Source organism: Lampetra fluviatilis, unplaced genomic scaffold, assembly GCF_964198595.1.
Source record: "Lampetra fluviatilis unplaced genomic scaffold, kcLamFluv1.1 SCAFFOLD_164, whole genome shotgun sequence".
NCBI lineage: Eukaryota > Metazoa > Chordata > Hyperoartia > Petromyzontiformes > Petromyzontidae > Lampetra > Lampetra fluviatilis.
Genome location: NW_027621368.1, coordinates 170001 through 194049, shown reverse-complemented (window position 1 = coordinate 194049; position 24049 = coordinate 170001). Strand labels below are relative to the sequence as shown.

The 24049-nt window shown below is 53.5% G+C and overlaps 1 protein-coding gene across 1 annotated transcript in view; it reads right to left on the bottom strand.

Moving 5' to 3' along the window:
- Positions 1-24049, bottom strand: part of LOC144955145 (septin-2-like) — a 48566-nt gene that overhangs the window by 10575 nt on the left and 13942 nt on the right. Inside the window, exons 6-10 of the mRNA XM_078885467.1 lie at positions 22037-22171; positions 18124-18241; positions 11400-11501; positions 1698-1741; positions 1521-1607 (exon numbers count right to left, since the gene is read on the bottom strand). Coding sequence (XP_078741593.1) covers positions 1521-1607; positions 1698-1741; positions 11400-11501; positions 18124-18241; positions 22037-22171 — 486 coding nt within the window. The remainder of the gene's footprint in view (positions 1-1520; positions 1608-1697; positions 1742-11399; positions 11502-18123; positions 18242-22036; positions 22172-24049) is intronic.

The window sequence follows — 24049 nt, the reverse complement described above, 5'->3', positions numbered from 1 at the left end:
GTGAGAGTGAGTGGGTGAGAGTGGGTGGGTGAGAGTGGTGGGTGAGAGTGGGTGGGTGAGAGTGGGTGGGTGAGAGTGGTGGGTGGTGAGAGTGGGTGGTGGTGAGTGGGTGAGAGTGAGTGGGTGAGAGTGGGTGGGTGGGTGAGAGTGGGTGAGAGTGGTGGGTGAGAGTGGGTGGGTGGGTGAGTGAGTGGGTGGGTGAGAGTGGGTGGGTGGGTGAGAGTGGAGTGGGTGGGTGAGAGTGAGTGGGTGAGAGTGGGTGGGTGGGTGAGAGTGGGTGAGAGTGAGTGGGTGGGTGAGAGTGGGTGGGTGGGTGAGAGTGGGTGGGTGAGAGTGGGTGGGTGAGAGTGGGTGGGTGAGAGTGAGTGGGTGGGTGAGAGTGGGTGGGTGAGAGTGGGTGGGTGAGAGTGGGTGGGTGAGAGTGAGTGGGTGGGTGGGTGAGAGTGGGTGGGTGAGAGTGGGTGTGAGTGGGTGAGAGTGGGTGGGTGGGTGAGAGTGGGTGGGTGGGTGAGAGTGGGTGGGTGGGTGAGAGTGAGTGGGTGAGAGTGGGTGGGTGGGTGAGAGTGGGTGAGAGTGAGTGGGTGAGAGTGGGTGGGTGAGAGTGGGTGGGTGAGAGTGGGTGGGTGAGAGTGAGTGGGTGGGTGAGAGTGGGTGGGTGAGAGTGGGTGGGTGAGAGTGGGTGGGTGAGAGTGAGTGGGTGGGTGGGTGAGAGTGGGTGGGTGAGAGTGGGTGGGTGGGTGAGAGTGGGTGGGTGGGTGAGAGTGGGTGGGTGGGTGAGAGTGAGTGGGTGAGAGTGGGTGGGTGGGTGAGAGTGGGTGAGAGTGAGTGGGTGAGAGTGGGTGGGTGGGTGAGAGAGAGTGGGTGGGTGAGAGTGGGTGGGTGGGTGAGAGTGCGTGGGTGGGTGAGTGGCTGGGTGAGTGAGTGGCTGGGTGAGTGGCTGGGTGAGCGGGTGAGTGGCTGGGTGAGTGAGTGGCTGTGTGAGTGAGTGGCTGGGTGAGTGGCTGGGTGAGCGGGTGAGTGGCTGGGTGAGTGAGTGGCTGTGTGAGTGAGTGGCTGGGTGAGTGGCTGGGTGAGCGGGTGAGTGGCTGGGTGAGTGAGTGGCTGTGTGAGTGAGTGGCTGGGTGAGTGGCTGGGTGAGCGGGTGAGTGGCTGTGTGAGTGAGTGGCTGGGGGAGTGGCTGGGTGAGCGGGTGAGTGGCTGGGTGAGTGAGTGGCTGTGTGAGTGAGTGGCTGGGTGAGTGGCTGGGTGAGCGGGTGAGTGGCTGGGTGAGTGAGTGGCTGTGTGAGTGAGTGGCTGGGTGAGTGGCTGGGTGAGCGGGTGAGTGGCTGGGTGAGTGAGTGGCTGGGGGAGTGGCTGGGTGAGCGGGTGAGTGGCTGGGTGAGTGAGTGGCTGTGTGAGTGAGTGGCTGGGTGAGTGGCTGGGTGAGCGGGTGAGTGGCTGGGTGAGTGAGTGGGTGAGCGAGTGAGTGGGCGGGTGAGTGAGTGGATGAGCGAGTGGTGAGCGAGTGGTGAGCGTCGTACACGAGCATGGTGCGTAGCTTGAGGAAGTCGTTGTGTTCAGCGTTCTCCACTTCCACGACGCCCCACGGGTAGAGGCGGCCCCGCACCCTCCTGCCTCCACCTCCTCCACCTCCTCCACCTCCTCCACCTCCACCACCTCCACCACCTCCACCACCTCCACCTCCTCCACCCCGCACCTCGCACAGAGACGTGGAGCCCACCACGGCGAACGGCACGCTCTCCTGCTCACCACACACTCACCACTCACTCACCACTCACTCACCACTCACTCACCACACACTCACCACTCACTCACCACTCACTCACCACACACTCACCACACGCTCACCACTCACTCACCACTCACTCACCACTCACTCACCACGCTCACCACTCACTCACCATGCTCACCACACACTCACCATGCTCACCACACACTCACCACTCACTCACCACTCACTCACCACGCTCACCACGCTCTCCTGCTCACCACACACTCACCACTCACTCACCACGCTCACCACGCTCTCCTGCTCACCACACACTCACCACTCACTCACCACGCTCACCACTCACTCACCATGCTCACCACACACTCACCATGCTCACCACACACTCACCACGCTCACCACACACTCACCACTCACTCACCACGCTCTCCTGCTCACCACACACTCACCACTCACTCACCACTCACTCACTCACCACACACTCACCACACACTCACCACACACTCACCACTCAGTCACCACGCTCACCACTCACTCACCATGCTCACCACACACTCACCATGCTCACCACACACTCACCATGCTCACCACACACTCACCATGCTCACCACACACTCACCACTCACTCACCACGCTCTCCTGCTCACCACACACTCACCACTCACTCACCACTCACTCACCACACACTCACCACACACTCACCACTCACTCACCACTCACTCACCACGCTCACCACTCACTCACCACGCTCTCCTGCTCACCACACACTCACCACTCACTCACCACTCACTCACCACACACTCACCACTCACTCACCACTCACTCACCACGCTCTCCTGCTCACCACACACTCACCACTCACTCACCACGCACTCACCACACACTCACCACTCACTCACCACGCTCACCACACACTCACCACTCACTCACCACACACTCACCACTCACTCACCACTCACTCACCATGCTCACCACTCACTCACCACTCACTCACCACACACTCACCACGCTCTCCTGCTCACCACACACTCACCACTCACTCACCACGCTCACCACACACTCACCACTCTCACCACTCACTCACCACGCTCACCACACACTCACCACTCACTCACCACGCTCTCCTGCTCACCACACACTCACCACTCACTCACCACGCTCACCACTCACTCACCACTCACTCACCACTCACTCACCACGCTCACCACACACTCACCACTCACTCACCACTCACTCACCATGCTCACCACACACTCACCACTCACTCACCACGCTCTCCTGCTCACCACACACTCACCACTCACTCACCACTCACTCACCACACACTCACCACACACTCACCACTCACTCACCACTCACTCACCACGCTCACCACTCACTCACCACGCTCTCCTGCTCACCACACACTCACCACTCACTCACCACTCACTCACCACACACTCACCACTCACTCACCACTCACTCACCACGCTCTCCTGCTCACCACACACTCACCACTCACTCACCACGCACTCACCACACACTCACCACTCACTCACCACGCTCACCACACACTCACCACTCACTCACCACACACTCACCACTCACTCACCACTCACTCACCATGCTCACCACTCACTCACCACTCACTCACCACACACTCACCACGCTCTCCTGCTCACCACACACTCACCACTCACTCACCACGCTCACCACACACTCACCACTCACTCACCACGCTCACCACACACTCACCACTCACTCACCACGCTCTCCTGCTCACCACACACTCACCACTCACTCACCACTCACTCACCATGCTCACCACACACTCACCACTCTCACCACACACTCACCACTCACTCACCACGCTCACCACACACTCACCACTCTCACCACACACTCACCACTCACCACTCACTCACCACTCACTCACCACGCTCACCACACACTCACCACTCACACACTCACCACTCACTCACCACTCACTCACCACGCTCACCACACACTCACCACACACTCACCACTCACTCACCATGCTCACCACACACTCACCACTAACTCACTCACACACTCACACACTCACACACCACACACTCATCACTCACTGACACACCACACACTCACCACTCACTCACTCACTCACTCACACACTCACACACTCACCACTCACTCACTCACTCACTCACTCACACACTCACACACTCACTCACTCACACACCACTCACACACTCACACACTCATCACTCACTCACTCACACACTCACACACTCACCACTCACACACTCACACACTCACACACTCACACACTCACCACTCACTCACTCACTCACTCACACACTCACACACTCACCACTCACACACTCACACACCACACACTCACCACTCACTCACTCACCACTCACTCACTGACACACCACACACTCACCACTCACTCACTCACACACTCACACACCACACACTCATCACTCACTGACACACCACACACTCACCACTCACACACTCACCACTAACTCACTCACACACTCACCACTCACACACTCACACACCACACACTCACACACCACACACTCACCACTCACTCACTCACTCACACACTCACACACTCACACACTCACCACTCACTCACTCACTCACACACTCACACACTCACCACTCACTCACTCACTCACTCACACACTCACCACTCACTCACTCACACACTCACCACTCACACACTCACCACTCACACACTCACACACCACACACTCACCACTCACACACTCACCACTCACACACTCACACACTCACTCACTCACACACCACACACTCATCACTCACTCACTCACACACACACTCACTCACTCACACACTCACTCACTCACACACTCACTCACACACTCACTCACACTCACACACTCACACTCACACACTCACTCACTCACACTCACTCACACACTCACTCACACACTCACTCACACACTCACTCACACTCACACACTCACACTCACACACTCACTCACACACTCACTCACTCACTCACACACTCACACACTCACTCACTCACACACTCACACACTCACACACTCACACACTCACACACTCACCACTCACACACTCACCACTCACTCACTCACACACCACACACTCACCACTCACTCACTCACTCACACACTCACACACTCACTCACACACTCACTCACACACTCACACACCACACACTCACCACTCACTGACACACCACACACTCACCACTCACTCACTCACACACTCACACACTTACACACTCACCACTCACTCACCATGCTCACCACACACTCACCACTCACTCACTCACACACTCACACACCACTCACTCACCACGCTCACCACACACTCACCACACACTCACTCACCACACACTCACCACTCTCACCACACACTCACCACTCACTCACCATGCTCACCACTCACTCACCACTCACTCACCACGCTCACCACACACTCACCACTCACACACTCACACACCACACCACACACTCACCACTCACACACTCACTCACACACTCACCACTAACTCACCACACACTCACACACTTACACACTCACCACTCACTCACCATGCTCACCACACACTCACCACTCACACACTCACACACCACACCACACACTCACCACTCACTCACTCACTCACCACTCACACCACACACTCACCACTCACTCACTCACTCACCACTCACACCACACACTCACCACTCACTCACTCACTCACACACTCACCACTCACACACTCACCACTAACTCACCACACACTCACCACTCACACACTCACACACCACACCACACACTCACCACTCACTCACTCACTCACACACTCACCACTCACACACTCACCACTAACTCACCACACACTCACCACTCACACACTCACACACCACACCACACACTCACCACACACTCACCACTCTCACCACACACTCACCACTCACACACTCACCACTAACTCACCACTCACTCACCACTCACTCACTCACACACTCACACACTCACACACCACACACTCACCACTCACTCACTCACACACTCACACACTCACCACTCACTCACTCACACACTCACACACTCACACACTCACACACCACACACTCACCACTCACTCACTCACACACTCACACACTCACCACTCACTCACTCACACACTCACACACTCACACACTCACACACTCACACACTCACCACTCACACACTCACACACTCACACACTCACTCACTCACACACTCACACACCACACACTCACCACTCACTCACTCACACACTCACACACTCACCACTCACACACTCACACACTCACTCACTCACACACTCACACACTCACTCACTCACACACTCACTCACTCACTCACACACTCACTCACTCACACACTCACTCACTCACACACTCACACACTCACCACTCACTCACTCACACACTCACACACTCACACACTCACCACTCACTCATTCACACACTCACTCACTCACACACTCACACACTCACACACTCACCACTCACTCACTCACACACTCACACACTTACACACTCACCACTCACTCACCATGCTCACCACACACTCACCACTCACTCACTCACACACTCACACACCACATACTCACCACTCACTGACACACCACACACTCACCACTCACTCACTCACACACTCACACACTTACACACTCACCACTCACTCACCATGCTCACCACACACTCACCACTCACTCACTCACACACTCACACACCACACACTCACCACTCACTCACTCACACACTCACACACCACTCACTCACCACTCACTCACTCACACACTCACTCACCACTCACTCACCACGCTCACCACACACTCACCACACACTCACTCACCACACACTCACCACTCTCACCACACACTCACCACTCACTCACCATGCTCACCACTCACTCACCACTCACTCACCACGCTCACCACACACTCACCACTCACACACTCACACACCACACCACACACTCACCACTCACACACTCACTCACACACTCACCACTAACTCACACACTCACCACTAACTCACACACTCACTCACACACTCACCACTCACACACTCACCACTAACTCACCACACACTCACACACCACACACTCACCACTCACACACTCACCACTAACTCACCACACACTCACACACTTACACACTCACCACTCACTCACCACGCTCACCACACACTCACCACACATTTACCACTGATGATGATGCTGCTGCTGTTACTGCTGCTACTGCTGATGATGATGATGTTACTGATGATGATGTTACTGATGATGATGCTGCTGATGATGATGTTACTGATGATGATGTTACTGATGATGATGTTACTGATGATGATGCTGCTGATGATGATGTTACTGATGATGATGCTGCTGATGATGATGTTACTGATGATGATGTTACTGATGATGATGTTACTGATGATGATGCTGCTGATGATGATGTTACTGATGATGATGCTGCTGATGATGATGCTGATGCTGATTATGCTGCTGATGATGATGTTACTGCTGCTGATGATGATGATGACACTGCTGCTGCTGATGATGCTGCTGCTACAACTGATGCTACTGATGATGCTGCTGCTGATGATGCTGATGATGATGATACTGCTGATGATGCTAATGATGATGATACTGCTGATGCTGATGATGCTGATGATGATGATGATGTTACTGATGATGATGATGTTGATGTTGAAGATGATGATACTGCTGCTGATGATGATTCTGATGATGATGATGCTGCTACTGCTGCTGATGATGCTACTACTACTACTGATGCTACTGATGATGCTGCTACTACTACTGATGATGATGCTACTACTACTGCTGATGATGCTACTACTACTGATGATGCTACTACTACTGATGATGCTACTACTACTGATGATGATGATACTACTGATGATGATGATACTACTGATGATGCTGCTACTACTGATGATGCTACTACTACTGATGATGCTGCTACTACTGATGATGCTACTACTACTGATGATGATGATACTACTGATGATGATGATACTACTGATGATGATGATACTACTACTGATGATGCTACTACTACTGATGCTGCTACTACTACTGATGATGATGCTACTACTACTGATGATGATGATACTACTACTGATGATGCTACTACTACTGATGATGATGATACTACTACTGATGATGCTGCTACTACTGATGATGATGATACTACTACTGATGATGCTGCTACTACTGATGATGCTACTACTACTGATGATGCTACTACTACTGATGATGCTACTACTACTGATGATGATGATACTACTACTGATGATGCTACTACTACTGATGATGCTACTACTGATGATGCTACTACTACTGATGATGCTACTACTACTGATGATGATGATACTACTACTGATGATGATGATACTACTACTGATGATGCTACTACTACTGATGATGCTACTACTACTGATGATGATGATACTACTACTGATGATGATGATACTACTACTACTGATGCTACTACTACTGATGATGCTACTACTACTGATGATGATGATACTACTACTGATGATGCTACTACTACTGATGATGCTGCTACTACTGATGATGCTACTACTGATGATGCTACTACTACTGATGATGCTGCTACTACTGATGATGATGATACTACTACTGATGATGCTACTACTACTGATGATGATGATACTACTACTGATGATACTACTACTACTGATGATGCTACTACTGATGATGCTACTACTACTGATGATGCTACTACTACTGATGATGCTACTACTACTGATGATGCTACTACTACTGATGATGATGATACTACTGATGATGCTGCTACTACTGATGATGCTACTACTGATGATGATGCTGCTACTACTGATGATGCTACTACTGATGATGCTGCTACTACTACTGATGATGCTACTACTACTGATGATGCTGCTACTACTGATGATGCTACTACTGATGATGCTGCTACTACTACTGATGATGCTACTACTACTGATGATGCTACTACTGATGATGATGCTACTACTACTGATGATGCTGCTACTACTGATGATGCTACTACTGATGATGATGCTACTACTGATGATGCTGCTACTACTACTGATGATGATACTACTACTGATGATGCTGCTACTACTACTGATGATGATGATACTACTACTGATGCTGCTACTACTACTGATGATACTACTACTGATGATACTACTACTGATGATGCTACTACTGATGATACTACTACTGATGATACTACTACTGATGATGCTGCTACTACTGATGATGCTGCTACTACTGATGATGCTACTACTACTGATGATGCTACTACTACTGATGATGATGCTACTACTACTGATGATGCTGCTACTACTGATGATGCTGCTACTACTGATGATGCTACTACTACTGATGATGATGATACTACTGATGATGATGATACTACTACTGATGATGCTGCTACTACTGATGATGATGCTACTACTACTGATGATGCTACTACTACTGATGATGCTGCTACTACTGATGATGCTACTACTACTGATGATGCTACTACTACTGATGATGATGATACTACTACTGATGATGCTGCTACTACTGATGATGATGCTACTACTACTGATGATGCTACTACTACTGATGATGCTACTACTACTGATGATGCTACTACTACTGATGATGCTGCTACTACTGATGATGCTACTACTACTGATGATGCTGCTACTACTGATGATGCTGCTACTACTGATGATGCTACTACTACTGATGATGCTGCTACTACTGATGATGCTACTACTACTGATGATGCTGCTACTACTGATGATGCTACTACTACTGATGATGCTACTACTACTGATGATGCTGCTACTACTGATGATGCTACTACTACTGATGATGCTACTACTACTGATGATGCTACTACTACTGATGATGCTGCTACTACTGATGATGCTGCTACTACTGATGATGCTACTACTACTGATGATGCTACTACTACTGATGATGCTGCTACTACTGATGATGCTACTACTACTGATGATGCTACTACTACTGATGATGCTACTACTACTGATGATGCTGCTACTACTGATGATGCTGCTACTACTGATGATGCTACTACTACTGATGATGCTACTACTACTGATGATGCTGCTACTACTGATGATGCTACTACTACTGATGATGCTGCTACTACTGATGATGCTGCTACTACTGATGATGCTACTACTACTGATGATGCTACTACTACTGATGATGCTGCTACTACTGATGATGCTGCTACTACTGATGATGCTACTACTACTGATGATGCTACTACTACTGATGATGCTGCTACTACTGATGATGCTGCTACTACTGATGATGCTACTACTACTGATGATGCTGCTACTACTGATGATGCTGCTACTACTGATGATGCTACTACTACTGATGATGCTACTACTACTGATGATGCTGCTACTACTGATGATGCTACTACTACTGATGATGCTACTACTACTGATGATGCTGCTACTACTGATGATGCTACTACTACTGATGATGCTACTACTACTGATGATGCTGCTACTACTGATGATGATGCTACTACTACTGATGATGCTGCTACTACTACTGATGATGCTACTACTACTGATGATGCTACTACTACTGATGATGATGATGCTACTACTGATGATGATGCTACTACTACTGATGATGCTACTACTACTGATGATGATGATACTACTACTGATGATGATGCTACTACTACTGATGATGATGCTACTACTACTGATGATGCTACTACTGATGATGATGCTACTACTACTGATGATGCTGATGCTACTACTGATGATGCTGCTACTGATGATGATGATGCTACTACTGATGATGCTGCTACTACTACTGATGATGCTACTACTACTGATGATGCTACTACTACTGATGATGATGCTACTACTACTGATGATGATGCTACTACTACTGATGATGCTACTACTGATGATGCTGATGCTACTACTGATGATGCTACTACTGATGATGATGATGCTACTACTGATGATGCTGCTACTACTACTGATGATGCTACTACTACTGATGATGCTACTACTACTGATGATGATGCTACTACTACTGATGATGATGATACTACTACTGATGATGCTACTACTGATGATGCTGCTACTACTACTGATGATGATGATACTACTACTGATGATGATGCTACTACTGATGATGCTGCTACTACTGATGATGCTGCTACTACTACTGATGATGATGATGCTACTACTGATGATGCTACTACTGATGATGCTGCTACTACTACTGATGATGCTGCTACTACTGATGATGCTGCTACTACTGATGATGATGATACTACTGATGATGCTGCTACTACTACTGATGATGCTGCTACTACTGATGATGCTGCTACTACTACTGATGATGCTGCTACTACTACTGATGATGCTACTACTACTGATGATGCTACTACTACTGATGATGCTGCTACTACTACTGATGATGCTACTACTACTGATGATGCTGCTACTACTGATGATGCTGCTACTACTACTGATGATGCTACTACTACTGATGATGCTACTACTACTGATGATGCTACTACTACTGATGATGCTACTACTACTGATGATGCTACTACTACTACTGATGATGCTGCTACTACTGATGATGTTGATACCTTGACGAGGCGGAGCTGCTCCCTGAAGGCCTCATCCTCGTCAGACTCGGCGTCCGGCAGCTGGTAGATCCTGATGCCGTGATCCTCCATTTCCTTCATCACCTACACACCACACACAGTCACACACACACACAGTCACACACACACACAGTCACACACACACACACACACACACAGTCACACACACACACAGTCACACACACACACAGTCACACACACACACAGTCACACACACACACACACACAGTCACACACACACACAGTCACACACACACACAGTCACACACACACACAGTCACACACACACACAGTCACACACACACACACAGTCACACACACACACAGTCACACACAGTCACACACACACACAGTCACACACACACACACAGTCACACACACACACAGTCACACACAGTCACACACACAGTCACACACAGTCACACACACACACACAGTCACACACACACACACAGTGACACACACACACAGTCACACACACACACACACACAGTCACACACACACAGTCACACACACACACACACACAGTCACACACACCACACACAGTCACACACACACACAGTCACACACACACACAGTCACACACACACACACACAGTCACACACACACACAGTCACACACACACACAGTCACACACACACACAGTCACACACACACACAGTCACACACACACACACAGTCACACACACACACACAGTCACACACACACACAGTCACACACACACACAGTCACACACACACACAGTCACACACACACACAGTCACACACACACACACAGTCACACACACAGTCACACACACACACACAGTCACACACACACACACACAGTCACACACACACACACAGTCACACACACACACAGTCACACACAGTCACACACACAGTCACACACAGTCACACACACACACACAGTCACACACACACACACAGTGACACACACACACAGTCACACACACACACACACACACAGTCACACACACACAGTCACACACACACACACACACAGTCACACACACCACACACAGTCACACACACACACAGTCACACACACACACAGTCACACACACACACAGTCACACAGTCACACACACACACAGTCACACACACACACAGTCACACACACACACAGTCACACACACACACAGTCACACACACACACAGTCACACACACACACACACACAGTCACACACACACACAGTCACACACACACACAGTCACACACACACACAGTCACACACACACACAGTCACACACACACACAGTCACACACACACACACAGTTACACACACACAGTCACACACACACACACAGTCACACACACACACACACACAGTCACACACACACACACAGTTACACACACACAGTCACACACACACACACAGTCACACACACACACACACACAGTCACACACAGTCACACACACACAGTGACACACAGTCACACACACAGTCACACACACACACACAGTCACACACACACACACACACAGTCACACACACAGTCACACACACACACACAGTCACACACACACACACAGTCACACACACACACACAGTCACACACACACAGTCACACACACACACACAGTCACACACACACACACAGTCACACACACACAGTCACACACACACACACAGTCACACACACACACACACAGTCACACACACACACAGTCACACACACACACACAGTCACACACACACACACAGTCACACACACACACACAGTCACACACACACACACAGTCACACACACACACACACAGTCACACACACACACACACAGTCACACACACAGTCACACACACACAGTCACACACACACACACAGTCACACACACACACACAGTGACACACACACACAGTCACACACACACACACACACAGTCACACACACACAGTCACACACACACACACAGTCACACACACACACACAGTCACACACACAGTCACACACACACACACAGTCACACACACACACACACAGTCACACCACACACAGTCACACACACACACACACAGTCACACACACACAGTCACACACACACACACACAGTCACACACACAGTCACACACACACACACACACAGTCACACACACACAGTCACACACACACACAGTCACACACACACACAGTCACACACACAGTCACACACACACACACAGTCACACACACACACACACACACAGTCACACCACACACAGTCACACACACACACACAGTCACACACACACACACAGTCACACACACACAGTCACACACACACACACAGTCACACACACACACACAGTCACACACACACACACACAGTCACACACACACACAGTCACACACACAGTCACACACACACACACAGTCACACACACACACACAGTCACACACACACACACACAGTCACACACACACACACACAGTCACACACACAGTCACACACACACAGTCACACACACACACACACAGACACACACACACAGACACACACACACACAGTCACACACACACACACAGTGACACACACACACAGTCACACACACAGTCACACACAACAACCGCCATTCGCCACTAAGTGGCGGTGACGTCACCACGACGCTTGTGCCAGGCTAGGTGCACCTTGAGGCTACCACGTGAAGTGTCGAACGCCCGCTGGCAGGAGGTCACGGGGCAGACCCAGCAGGTGCCACGGGTCGACTGACCGAGATGACCGAGATGACTGGCTGATGCACCACCTGTGCCCCCTACTGTGCCGACTTGCTGTGCTTTATCCACCCGGCGCTCCGCTCGTTGTTGTGAGCGTCGCTCCTCCGCCCTCCGTTGTTGTTGGAGGGCGACTGCCTCCAACTGCCCAGTAGCGTCCTTCACGAGCCTCCTCCACAGAGGCCGATCTTGACACCGCTGGTACCAGTCATCGGCAAGTCCACTCAGCTCCACGTCCTCCTGTACCACGTCACTCCATCTCTTCTCTAGCCCGTGCCGCGCCCGTTTAGCCCCCTCGATCCGGCCGAACAAAAGCTGTCTAGGCATGCGGTGGCTGGGCATGCGGGCTACATGGCCCAGCCAACGCAGCCTTGCCTGCCGGAGGAGCTCACCGATGGGACTTTGTCCAGATCTTTCGAGGATTTGTGAGCTCCTCACACGATCCAGTCTGCAGGTTAAACCCAGGATGTAGGTCAGCATCATGACCAACTCGGGCATTGAAGTCACCCAACAAGATGACTCTATCCCGAGGGGCCACTTTAGCCCGCACCTGTGACAGGAGGTCATAGAAGGCATCTGACTCATCGGCTTTGCCTGCATCCCTCCACGGATGTTCGTCTTCGGTGGGGGCATAAGTCACCACGACCACCACTCCTCGCCTCCGGTTGATGGGAAGGCGAGCCCAAAGTAGCCTGGGGCTTACAGCTTCCCACACCTCACCGCCACGCTCCCACGCCCCCTTCATTCTTTTGTTCAGAAGAAGAGCCACTCCCTGTTGTTTGGCGGTCTCCTGCCCCGAGTAGAGGACTGTCCACCCCCCATGGTGGCAGGAGCCAGAGCCGGTCCACCGGACCTCCTGAACGCCACAGAGATCCAGGCGGTACCGGTCCAGCTCCCGACAGAGGAGTGGCAGCCTCTCCTCCGCAGTGAGCGTTCCAACATTCCACGTGGCCACACGAAGTGGCTTTTCGTTGTTTCTGGAGGAGCCCCGAGGGTGAAGATTCAGTCTCCTGGCTCCGCCAATTGGGGTTTGGCCAGGAGACGTCACAGACGCCTGTCCCCCCGGGGCCTCCGGCACGAGCTTGTTTGTTACATATCGAATTCGTGGTTTCGTGGTAATTTATTGAACGTGGATTGGTTACCAGCCCCTCGCACCCGTCCAGAGCCCCCATTTAGCCACTGTACACTCACACACACACGTGTACACACACACACGTGTACACACTCACACACACGTGTACACACACACACTCACACACGTGTACACACACACACGTGTACACACACACACGTGTACACACACACACTCACGTGTACACACACACTCACACAGTGTAAACGCACACTCCTCACCCCTCCTCACCCCCACCTCACCCCCACCTCACCCCACCTCACCCCACCTCACCCCCACCTCACCCCCACCTCACCCCCACCTCACCCCACCTCACCCCCATCTCACCCCCACCTCACCCCACCTCACCCCTCCTCACCCCCACCTCACCCCCACCTCCCCCCACCTCACCCCACCTCACCCCCACCTCACCCCACCTCACCCCACCTCACCCCCACCTCACCCCCACCTCACCCCCACCTCACCCCCTCCTCACCCCCACCTCACCCCCACCTCACCCCACCTCACCCCACCTCACCCCCACCTCACCCCCTCCTCACCCCCACCTCACCCCCACCTCACCCCACCTCACCCCACCTCACCCCTCCTCACCCCCACCTCACCCCCACCTCACCCCCTCCTCACCCCCACCTCACCCCCACCTCACCCCACCTCACCCCACCTCACCCCCACCTCACCCCACCTCACCCCCATCTCACCCCCACCTCACCCCCTCCTCACCCCCTCCTCACCCCCTCCTCACCCCCTCCTCACCCCACCTCACCCCCACCTCACCCCCACCTCACCCCCTCCTCACCCCCCTCCTCACCCCCACCTCACCCCAACTCACCCCACCTCACCCCCACCTCACCCCCACCTCACCCCCACCTCACCCCCTCCTCACCCCACCTCACCCAACCTCACCCCCACCTCACCCCCACCTCACCCCACCTCACCCCCACCTCACCCCCACCTCACCCCCACCTCACCCCACCTCACCCCCACCTCACCCCACCTCACCCCCACCTCACCCCCACCTCACCCCCACCTCACCCCCACCTCACCCCACCTCACCCCCACCTCACCCGACCTCACCCCCACCTCACCCCACCTCACCCCACCTCACCCCCACCTCACCCCACCTCACCACACCTCACCCCCACCTCACCCCCACCTCACCCCACCTCACCCCCACCTCACCCCCACCTCACCCCACCTCACCCCCACCTCACCCCCACCTCTCCCCCACCTCACCCCCACCTCACCCCCACCTCACCCCACCTCACCCCCACCTCACCCCCACCTCACCCCCTCCTCACCCCACCTCACCCCACCTCAACCCCACCTCACCCCCACCTCACCCCCACCTCACCCCCACCTCACCCCACCTCACCCCCACCTCACCCCCACCTCACCCCCACCTCACCCCCTCCTCACCCCACCTCACCCCACCTCACCCCACCTCACCCCACCTCACCCCACCTCACCCCCCACCTCACCCCCACCTCACCCCCACCTCACCCCCTCCTCACCCCACCTCACCCCCACCTCACCCCCACCTCTCCCCCACCTCACCCCCACCTCACCCCCACCTCACCCCACCTCACCCCCACCTCACCCCCACCTCACCCCCACCTCACCCCCACCTCACCCCCTCCTCACCCCACCTCACCCCACCTCACCCCACCTCACCCCCACCTCACCCCCACCTCACCCCCACCTCACCCCACCTCACCCCCACCTCACCCCACCTCACCCCCACCTCACCCCCACCTCACCCCACCTCACCCCACCTCACCCCCACCTCACCCCCACCTCACCCCACCTCACCCCACCTCACCCCACCTCACCCCCCACCTCACCCCCACCTCACCCCCACCTCACCCCACCTCACCCCCACCTCACCCCACCTCACCCCACCTCACCCCACCTCACCCCCACCTCACCCCACCTCACCCCACCTCACCCCACCTCACCCCCACCTCACCCCACCTCACCCCACCTCACCCCACCTCACCCCACCTCACCCCACCTCACCCCACCTCACCCCCACCTCACCCCCACCTCACCCCCACCTCACCCCCACCTAACCCCCACCTCACCCCCACCTCACCCCCTCCTCACCCCACCTCACCCCACCTCACCCCACCTCACCCCACCTCACCCCCACCTCACCCCCACCTCACCCCCACCTCACCCCCACCTCACCCCACCTCACCCCACCTCTCCCCCACCTCACCCCCACCTCACCCCCACCTCACCCCACCTCACCCCCACCTCACCCCCACCTCACCCCCACCTCACCCCCTCCTCACCCCACCTCACCCCACCTCACCCCACCTCACCCCCACCTCACCCCCACCTCACCCCCACCTCACCCCCACCTCACCCCACCTCACCCCCACCTCACCCCACCTCACCCCCACCTCACCCCCACCTCACCCCACCTCACCCCACCTCACCCCACCTCACCCCCACCTCACCCCCACCTCACCCCACCTCACCCCACCTCACCCCACCTCACCCCCACCTCACCCCCACCTCACCCCCACCTCACCCCACCTCACCCCCACCTCACCCCCACCTCACCCCACCTCACCCCACCTCACCCCACCTCACCCCACCTCACCCCCACCTCACCCCACCTCACCCCACCTCACCCCACCTCACCCCACCTCACCCCCACCTCACCCCACCTCACCCCACCTCACCCCACCTCACCCCCACCTCACCCCACCTCACCCCACCTCACCCCACCTCACCCCCACCTCACCCCACCTCACCCCACCTCACCCCACCTCACCCCACCTCACCCCACCTCACCCCACCTCACCCCACCTCACCCCACCTCACCCCACCTCACCCCACCTCACCCCCACCTCACCCCACCTCACCCTCTTCTTGAGTCTCTCGCGCTCCTTCAGGGTGAGTGAGTCGGCCTTCGCGATGACGGGAACCACGTTCACCTTGCAGCTCAGAGCCTTCAGGAACTCGACATCCAGCAGCTTCAACCTGATCACCATCACCACCATCACCATCATCATCATCACCATCATCACCATCACCATCATCACCATCATCATCACCACCATCACCATCACCATCATCATCATCACCATCATCATCACCACCATCATCACCACCATCACCATCATCACCATCATCATCACCACCATCACCATCACCACCATCACCACCATCACCACCATCACCATCACCACCATCACCACCATCACCATCATCACCATCATCACCATCACCACCATCACCATCACCATCATCACCATCATCATCACCACCATCATCACCACCATCACCATCATCACCATCATCATCACCACCATCACCATCACCACCATCACCACCATCACCACCATCACCATCACCACCATCACCACCATCACCATCATCACCATCATCACCATCACCACCATCATCATCATCACCATCATCACCACCATCACCATCATCACCATCACCACCATCACCATCATCACCATCACCACCATCACCATCATCACCATCACCACCATCACCATCACCACCATCACCATCATCATCACCACCACCATCACCATCACCACCATCATCATCACCACCACCACCATCACCACCATCACCACCACCATCATCACCACCATCACCATCATCACCATCATCACCATCACCACCATCACCATCATCATCATCACCATCATCACCACCATCACCATCATCACCATCACCACCATCACCATCATCACCATCACCACCATCACCATCATCACCATCACCACCATCACCATCATCACATCACCACCATCACCATCACCACCATCACCATCATCACCATCACCACCATCACCATCACCACCATCACCATCATCACCACCACCATCACCATCATGATGTGTGTCACTGTGTGTGTGTGTGTGTCACTGTGTGTGTGTCACTGTGTGTGTGTGTGTGTCTGTGTGTGTGTGTGTCACTGTGTGTGTGTGTGTGTCACTGTGTGTGAGTCACTGTGTGTGTCACTGTGTGTGTCACTGTGTGTGTGTGTGAGTCACTGTGTGTGTCACTGTGTGTGTGTGTGAGTCACTGTGTGTGTCACTGTGTGTGTGTGTGAGTCACTGTGTGTGTCACTGTGTGTGTGTGTGTGAGTCACTGTGTGTGTCACTGTGTGTGTGAGTGAGTCACTGTGTGTGTGTGTGTCACTGTGTGTGTGTGTGAGTCACTGTGTGTGTCACTGTGTGTGTGAGTCACTGTGTGTGTCACTGTGTGTGTGTGTGTGTCACTGTGTGTGTGTGTGTCACTGTGTGTGTGTGTGAGTCACTGTGTGTGTCACTGTGTGTGTGAGTCACTGTGTGTGTCACTGTGTGTGTGTGTGAGTCACTGTGTGTGTCACTGTGTGTGTGTGTGAGTCACTGTGTGTGTCACTGTGTGTGTGAGTCACTGTGTGTGTCACTGTGTGTGTGTGTGTCACTGTGTGTGTGTGTGTGTGTGTCACTGTGTGTGTGAGTGAGTCACTGTGTGTGTCACTGTGTGTGTGTGTGTCACTGTGTGTGTCACTGTGTGAGTGAGTGAGTCACTGTGTGTGTCACTGTGTGTGTGTGTGAGTCACTGTGTGTGTCACTGTGTGTGTGAGTCACTGTGTGTGTCACTGTGTGTGTGTCACTGTGTGTGTGTCACTGTGTGTGTGTGTGTCACTGTGTGTGTGAGTGAGTCACTGTGTGTGTCACTGTGTGTGTGTGTGTCACCTGTGTGGTGTCACTGTGTGTGTGAGTGAGTCACTGTGTGTGTCACTGTGTGTGAGTGAGTCACTGTGTGTGTCACTGTGTGTGTGAGTCACTGTGTGTGTCACTGTGTGTGTGTGTGTGTCACTGTGTGTGTCACTGTGTGTGTGAGTGAGTCACTGTGTGTGTCACTGTGTGTGTGAGTGAGTCACTGTGTGTGTCACTGTGTGAGTGAGTGAGTCACTGTGTGTGTGAGTGAGTCACTGTGTGGTGGTCACTGTGTGTGTGTGAGTGAGTCACTGTGTGTGTCACTGTGTGTGTGTGTGAGTCACTGTGTGTGTCACTGTGTGTGTGTGTGAGTCACTGTGTGTGTGTCACTGTGTGTGTGTGTGTCACTGTGTGAGTGAGTCACTGAGTGAGTCACTGTGTGTGTGTGAGTCACTGTGTGTGTCACTGTGTGTGTGTGTGAGTCACTGTGTGTGTCACTGTGTGTGTGAGTGAGTCACTGTGTGTGTCACTGTGTGTGTGAGTGAGTCACTGTGTGTGTCACTGTGTGAGTGAGTGAGTCACTGTGTGTGTGAGTGAGTCACTGTGTGTGTCACTGTGTGTGTGAGTGAGTCACTGTGTGTGTCACTGTGTGTGTGAGTGAGTCACTGTGTGTGTGTGTCACTGTGTGTGTGTGTGTCACTGTGTGTGTGAGTGTGTCACTGTGTGTGTCACTGTGTGTGTGAGTGAGTCACTGTGTGTGTCACTGTGTGTGTGTGTGTCACTGTGTGTGTCACTGTGTGTGTGTGTGAGTCACTGTGTGTGTCACTGTGTGTGTGTGTGAGTCACTGTGTGTGTCACTGTGTGTGTGAGTGAGTCACTGAGTGAGTCACTGTGTGTGTGAGTGAGTCACTGTGTGTGTCACTGTGTGTGTGTGTGAGTCACTGTGTGTGTCACTGTGTGTGTGTGTGAGTCACTGTGTGTGTCACTGTGTGTGTGAGTGAGTCACTGTGTGTGTCACTGTGTGTGTGTGTGTCACTGTGTGTGTCACTGTGTGAGTGAGTGAGTCACTGTGTGTGAGTGAGTCACTGTGTGTGTCACTGTGTGTGTGAGTGAGTCACTGTGTGTGTCACTGTGTGGTGAGTCACTGAGTGAGTCACTGTGTGTGTGTGTGTCACTGTGTGTGTCACTGTGTGAGTGAGTGAGTCACTGTGTGTGTGAGTGAGTCACTGTGTGTGTCACTGTGTGTGTGTGTGTCACTGTGTGTGTCACTGTGTGAGTGAGTGTGAGTCACTGTGTGTGTGAGTGAGTCACTGTGTGTGTCACTGTGTGTGTGAGTGAGTCACTGTGTGTGTCACTGTGTGAGTGAGTCACTGAGTGAGTCACTGTGTGTGTGTGTGTCACTGTGTGTGTGAGTGAGTCACTGTGTGTGTCACTGTGTGTGTGAGTCACTGTGTGTGTCACTGTGTGTGTGAGTGAGTCACTGTGTGTGTGACTGTGAGTCACTGTGTGTGTCACTGTGTGTGTGAGTGAGTCACTGTGTGTGTCACTGTGTGTGTGTGTGAGTCACTGTGTGTGTCACTGTGTGTGTGAGTGAGTCACTGTGTGTGTCACTGTGTGTGTGAGTGAGTCACTGTGTGTGTCACTGTGTGTGTGAGTGAGTCACTGTGTGTGTCACTGTGTGTGTGAGGAGTCACTGTGTGGTCACTGTGTGTGTGAGTGAGTCACTGTGTGTGTCACTGTGTGTGTGTGAGTGAGTCACTGTGTGTGTCACTGTGTGTGTGAGTGTGTCACTGTGTGAGTGAGTGAGTCACTGTGTGTGTCACTGTGTGTGTGAGTGTGTCACTGTGTGAGTGAGTGAGTCACTGTGTGTGTCACTGTGTGTGTGAGTGTGTCACTGTGTGAGTGAGTGAGTCACTGTGTGTGTCACTGTGTGTGTGAGTGAGTCACTGTGTGTGTCACTGTGTGTGTGAGTGAGTCACTGTGTGTGTCACTGTGTGTGTGAGTGAGTCACTGTGTGTGTCACTGTGTGTGTGAGTGAGTCACTGTGTGTGTGTGTCACTGTGTGTGTGTGTCACTGTGTGTGTGAGTGAGTCACTGAGTGAGTCACCCATGACCGTGAGGAGACAGGAAGTAGAAGCAGCAGTGGACTCTGTAGTCCACCAGGTGTCTGCGGTTGAGTCCACTCTCGTCGCGCAGGTAGCGCTTGTACTGCGCGTCGATGTAGCTCAGGATGGACTCGAAGCTGCAGACACAACAACCACAACAACAACAATCACAACAACAACAACAACAACCACAACAACCACAACAACAACAATCACAACAACAACAACCACAACAACCACAACAACCACAATCATAATCACAACAACAACCACAACAACAACCACAACAACAACAACCACAACAACAACCACAACAACAACAACAACAACCACAACAACAACAATCATAATCACAACAACAATCATAATCACAACAACAATCATAACTACAACAACAAACATAACAACCACAACAATGAAAACAACAACCACAACAACGAGAATCCTTACAACAACAATTACAACCACAAAAATTATAACAATTGGATTAACAAGAAACATGTACAACCACAACAATCATAACAACCACAACAACAACAATCACAACAACAACCACAACAACAACAACCACAACAACAACACCGTACTCACAGTGAGTGTGAGTATGGTGGTTGCAAAACCTGAAATTTTGGAGGAAGTAGCCAAACCTTGTGGTTGAGTGAGTGGGTGAGTGGGTGGGTGAGTGGGTGGGTGAGTGGGTGGGTGAGTGGGTGGGTGAGTGGGTGGGTGAGTGGGTGGGTGAGTGGGTGGGTGAGTGGGTGGGTGAGTGGGTGGGTGAGTGGGTGGGTGAGTGGGTGGGTGAGTGGGTGGGTGAGTGGGTGGGTGAGTGGGTGGGTGAGTGGGTGGGTGAGTGGGTGGGTGAGTGGGTGGTTGAGTGAGTGGGTGAGTGGGTGGGTGAGTGGGTGGGTGAGTGGGTGGGTGAGTGGGTGGGTGAGTGGGTGGGTGAGTGGGTGGGTGGGTGAGTGAGTGGGTGGGTGGGTGAGTGGGTGGGTGGGTGGGTGAGTGAGTGGGTGAGTGGGTGAGTGGGTGGGTGAGTGGGTGGGTGAGTGAGTGGGTGGGTGGGTGGGTGGGTGAGTGAGTGGGTGAGTGGGTGGGTGGGTGGTTGAGTGAGTGGGTGAGTGGGTGGGTGAGTGGGTGGGTGGGTGGGTGAGTGAGTGGGTGAGTGGGTGGGTGAGTGGGTGGTTGAGTGAGTGGGTGAGTGGGTGGGTGAGTGGGTGGGTGAGTGGGTGGGTGAGTGGGTGGGTGAGTGAGTGAGTGGGTGGGTGAGTGGGTGGGTGGGTGGGTGAGTGAGTGGGTGAGTGGGTGAGTGAGTGGGTGGGTGAGTGGGTGGGTGAGTGAGTGGGTGAGTTGATGAGTGGGTGGGTGGGTGAGTGGGTGAGTGGGTGGGTGAGTGGGTGGGTGAGTGGGTGGGTGAGTGAGTGAGTGGGTGGGTGAGTGGGTGGGTGGGTGGGTGAGTGAGTGGGTGAGTGGGTGAGTGAGTGGGTGGGTGAGTGGGTGGGTGAGTGAGTGGGTGAGTTGATGAGTAAGGTGGGTGGGTGGATGAGTAAGGTGGGTGGGTGAGTGGGTGAGTGGGTGGGTGAGTGGGTGGGTGAGTGAGTGGGTGAGTGGGTGGGTGAGTGGGGTGGGTGAGTGGGTGGGTGAGTGGGTGGGTGAGTGGGTGGTGAGTGGGTGAGTGGGTGGGTGAGTGGGTGGGTGAGTGGGTGGGTGGGTGAGTGGGTGAGTGGGTGGGTGAGTGGGTGGGTGGTGGTGAGTGAGTGAGTGGGTGAGTGGGTGAGTGGGTGGGTGAGTGGGTGGGTGAGGTGAGTGGGGGGTGGTGGTGGGTGGGTGGTGGGGTGAGTGAGTGGGTGAGTGGGTGGGTGGGTGGTTGAGTGAGTGGGTGAGTGGGTGGTGTGAGTGGGTGGGTGGGTGGGTGGGTGGGTGAGTGAGTGAGTGGGTGAGTGGGTGGGGGTGTTGAGTGAGTGGGTGAGTGAGTGGGTGAGTGGGTGAGTGGGTGGGTGAGTGGGTGGGTGAGTGAG